At 40.9% G+C, this 1,612-nt stretch overlaps 1 protein-coding gene across 1 annotated transcript in view; it reads left to right on the top strand.

Moving 5' to 3' along the window:
* The window catches only part of AICDA (activation induced cytidine deaminase), a 10,461-nt gene extending 9,098 nt beyond the window's left edge, over nt 1-1,363 (top strand). Inside the window, exon 5 of the mRNA XM_017894248.1 lies at nt 187-1,363. Coding sequence (XP_017749737.1) covers nt 187-240 — 54 coding nt within the window. The 3' untranslated portion in view covers nt 241-1,363. The remainder of the gene's footprint in view (nt 1-186) is intronic.
* The last annotated feature ends 249 nt before the right edge of the window (nt 1,364-1,612 follow it).

The following is a 1,612-nucleotide window of genomic DNA, read 5'->3' on the forward strand; positions in this document are numbered from 1 at the left end:
AAAAAAAAAACAACAAAACAAAACAAAACAAAACAAAACAAAAACCCCCAAAAACTCTTTCCCAATTGACTTTCTTCCAAAATGTTAGAAAGCCATCCACTCAGTTTAGAAGCCTCTCCGGCCCCACCAAACCTCCAACCCAGTTTTGAAGCCATTCACTCAATTTGCCTCTCTCTTTCTCTACAGCCGCTGTATGAGGTTGATGACTTACGAGATGCATTTCGTACCTTGGGACTTTGATAGCAACTTCCAGGAATGTCACACACGATGAAATATCTCTGCTGAAGACAGTGGATAAAAAACAATCCTTCAAGTCTTCTCTGTTTTTCTTCTTCAACTCTCATTTTCTTAGAGTTTAGAGAAAAAATGTTTATATACGACTCTTTAAAAAGATCTATGTCTTGAAAATAGAGAAGGAACACAGACCTGACCAGGGACATGCTGCAATTGGTGCAGTTTTGAATGCAACATTGTCCCCTACTGGGAATAACAGAACTGCAGGACCTGGGAGCATCCTAAAGTGTCAACGCTTTTCTATGACTTTTAGGCGGGATGAGAGCAGAAGGTAGATCCTAGAAAGCATGGTGAGAGGATCAAAAGTTTTTATATCAACATCCTTTATTATTTGATTCATTTGAGTTAACAATGGTGTTAGTGATAGATTTTTCTATTCTTTTCCCTTGATGTTTACTTTCAAGTAACACAAACTCCTCCATCAGACCATGATCTATAGAACCTCCTAATGAGAGTATCTGGGTGACTGTGATCCCAAACCATCTCTCCAAAGCATTAATATCCAATCATGTGCTGTATGTTTTAATCAGCAGAAGCATGTTTTTATGTTTGTATAAAAGAAGATTGTTATGGGTGGGGATGGAGGTATGGACCATGCATGGTCACCTTCAAGCTATTTTAATAAAGGATCTTAAAATGGGCAGGAGAACTGTGAACAAGACACCCTAATAATGGGTTGATGGTTGATGTAGCAAATCTTCTGGAAACACAAACTCTTTTAAGGAAGTCCCTAATTTAGAAACACCCACAAACTTCATATATCATTATTAGCAAACAATTGGAAGGAAGTTCCTTGAATGTTGGGAAGAGGAAAATCTATTGGCTCTCCTGGGTCTCTTAATCTCAGAAATGCCAATCAGGTCAAGGTTTGCTACTTTTTGTATGTGTGTGATGCTTCTCCCAAAGGTATATTAACTATATAAGAGAGTTGTGACAAAACAGAACTATAAAGCCGCGAACGATAAAGCACACGCTTATAGTTCTAGCTGCTTGGGAGATTGAGGAGGGAGGATGACTTGAAGACAGGTGTTCAAGCCCAGCCCGGGCAACATAGCAAGACCTTGTCTCTTCAAAAAAGAAACAACAACAACAACAACAACAACAAAAATAGAGAGAGAGGGCCGGGCGTGGTGGCTCATGCCTGTAATCCCAGCACTTTGGGAGGCCGAGCCACGTGGATCACCTGTGGTCAGGAATTTGAGACCAGCTTGGCCAACATGGCAAAACCCCGTCTCTACTAAAACTACAAAAATTAGCCAGGCATGGTAGCAGGTGCCTGTAATCCCAGCTACTTGGGAGGCTGAGGCAGGAGAATCGC

The sequence above is a fragment of the Rhinopithecus bieti genome, unplaced genomic scaffold, assembly GCF_001698545.2.
Source record: "Rhinopithecus bieti isolate Rb0 unplaced genomic scaffold, ASM169854v2 scaffold_23748, whole genome shotgun sequence".
Classification (NCBI taxonomy): Eukaryota; Metazoa; Chordata; class Mammalia; order Primates; family Cercopithecidae; genus Rhinopithecus; species Rhinopithecus bieti.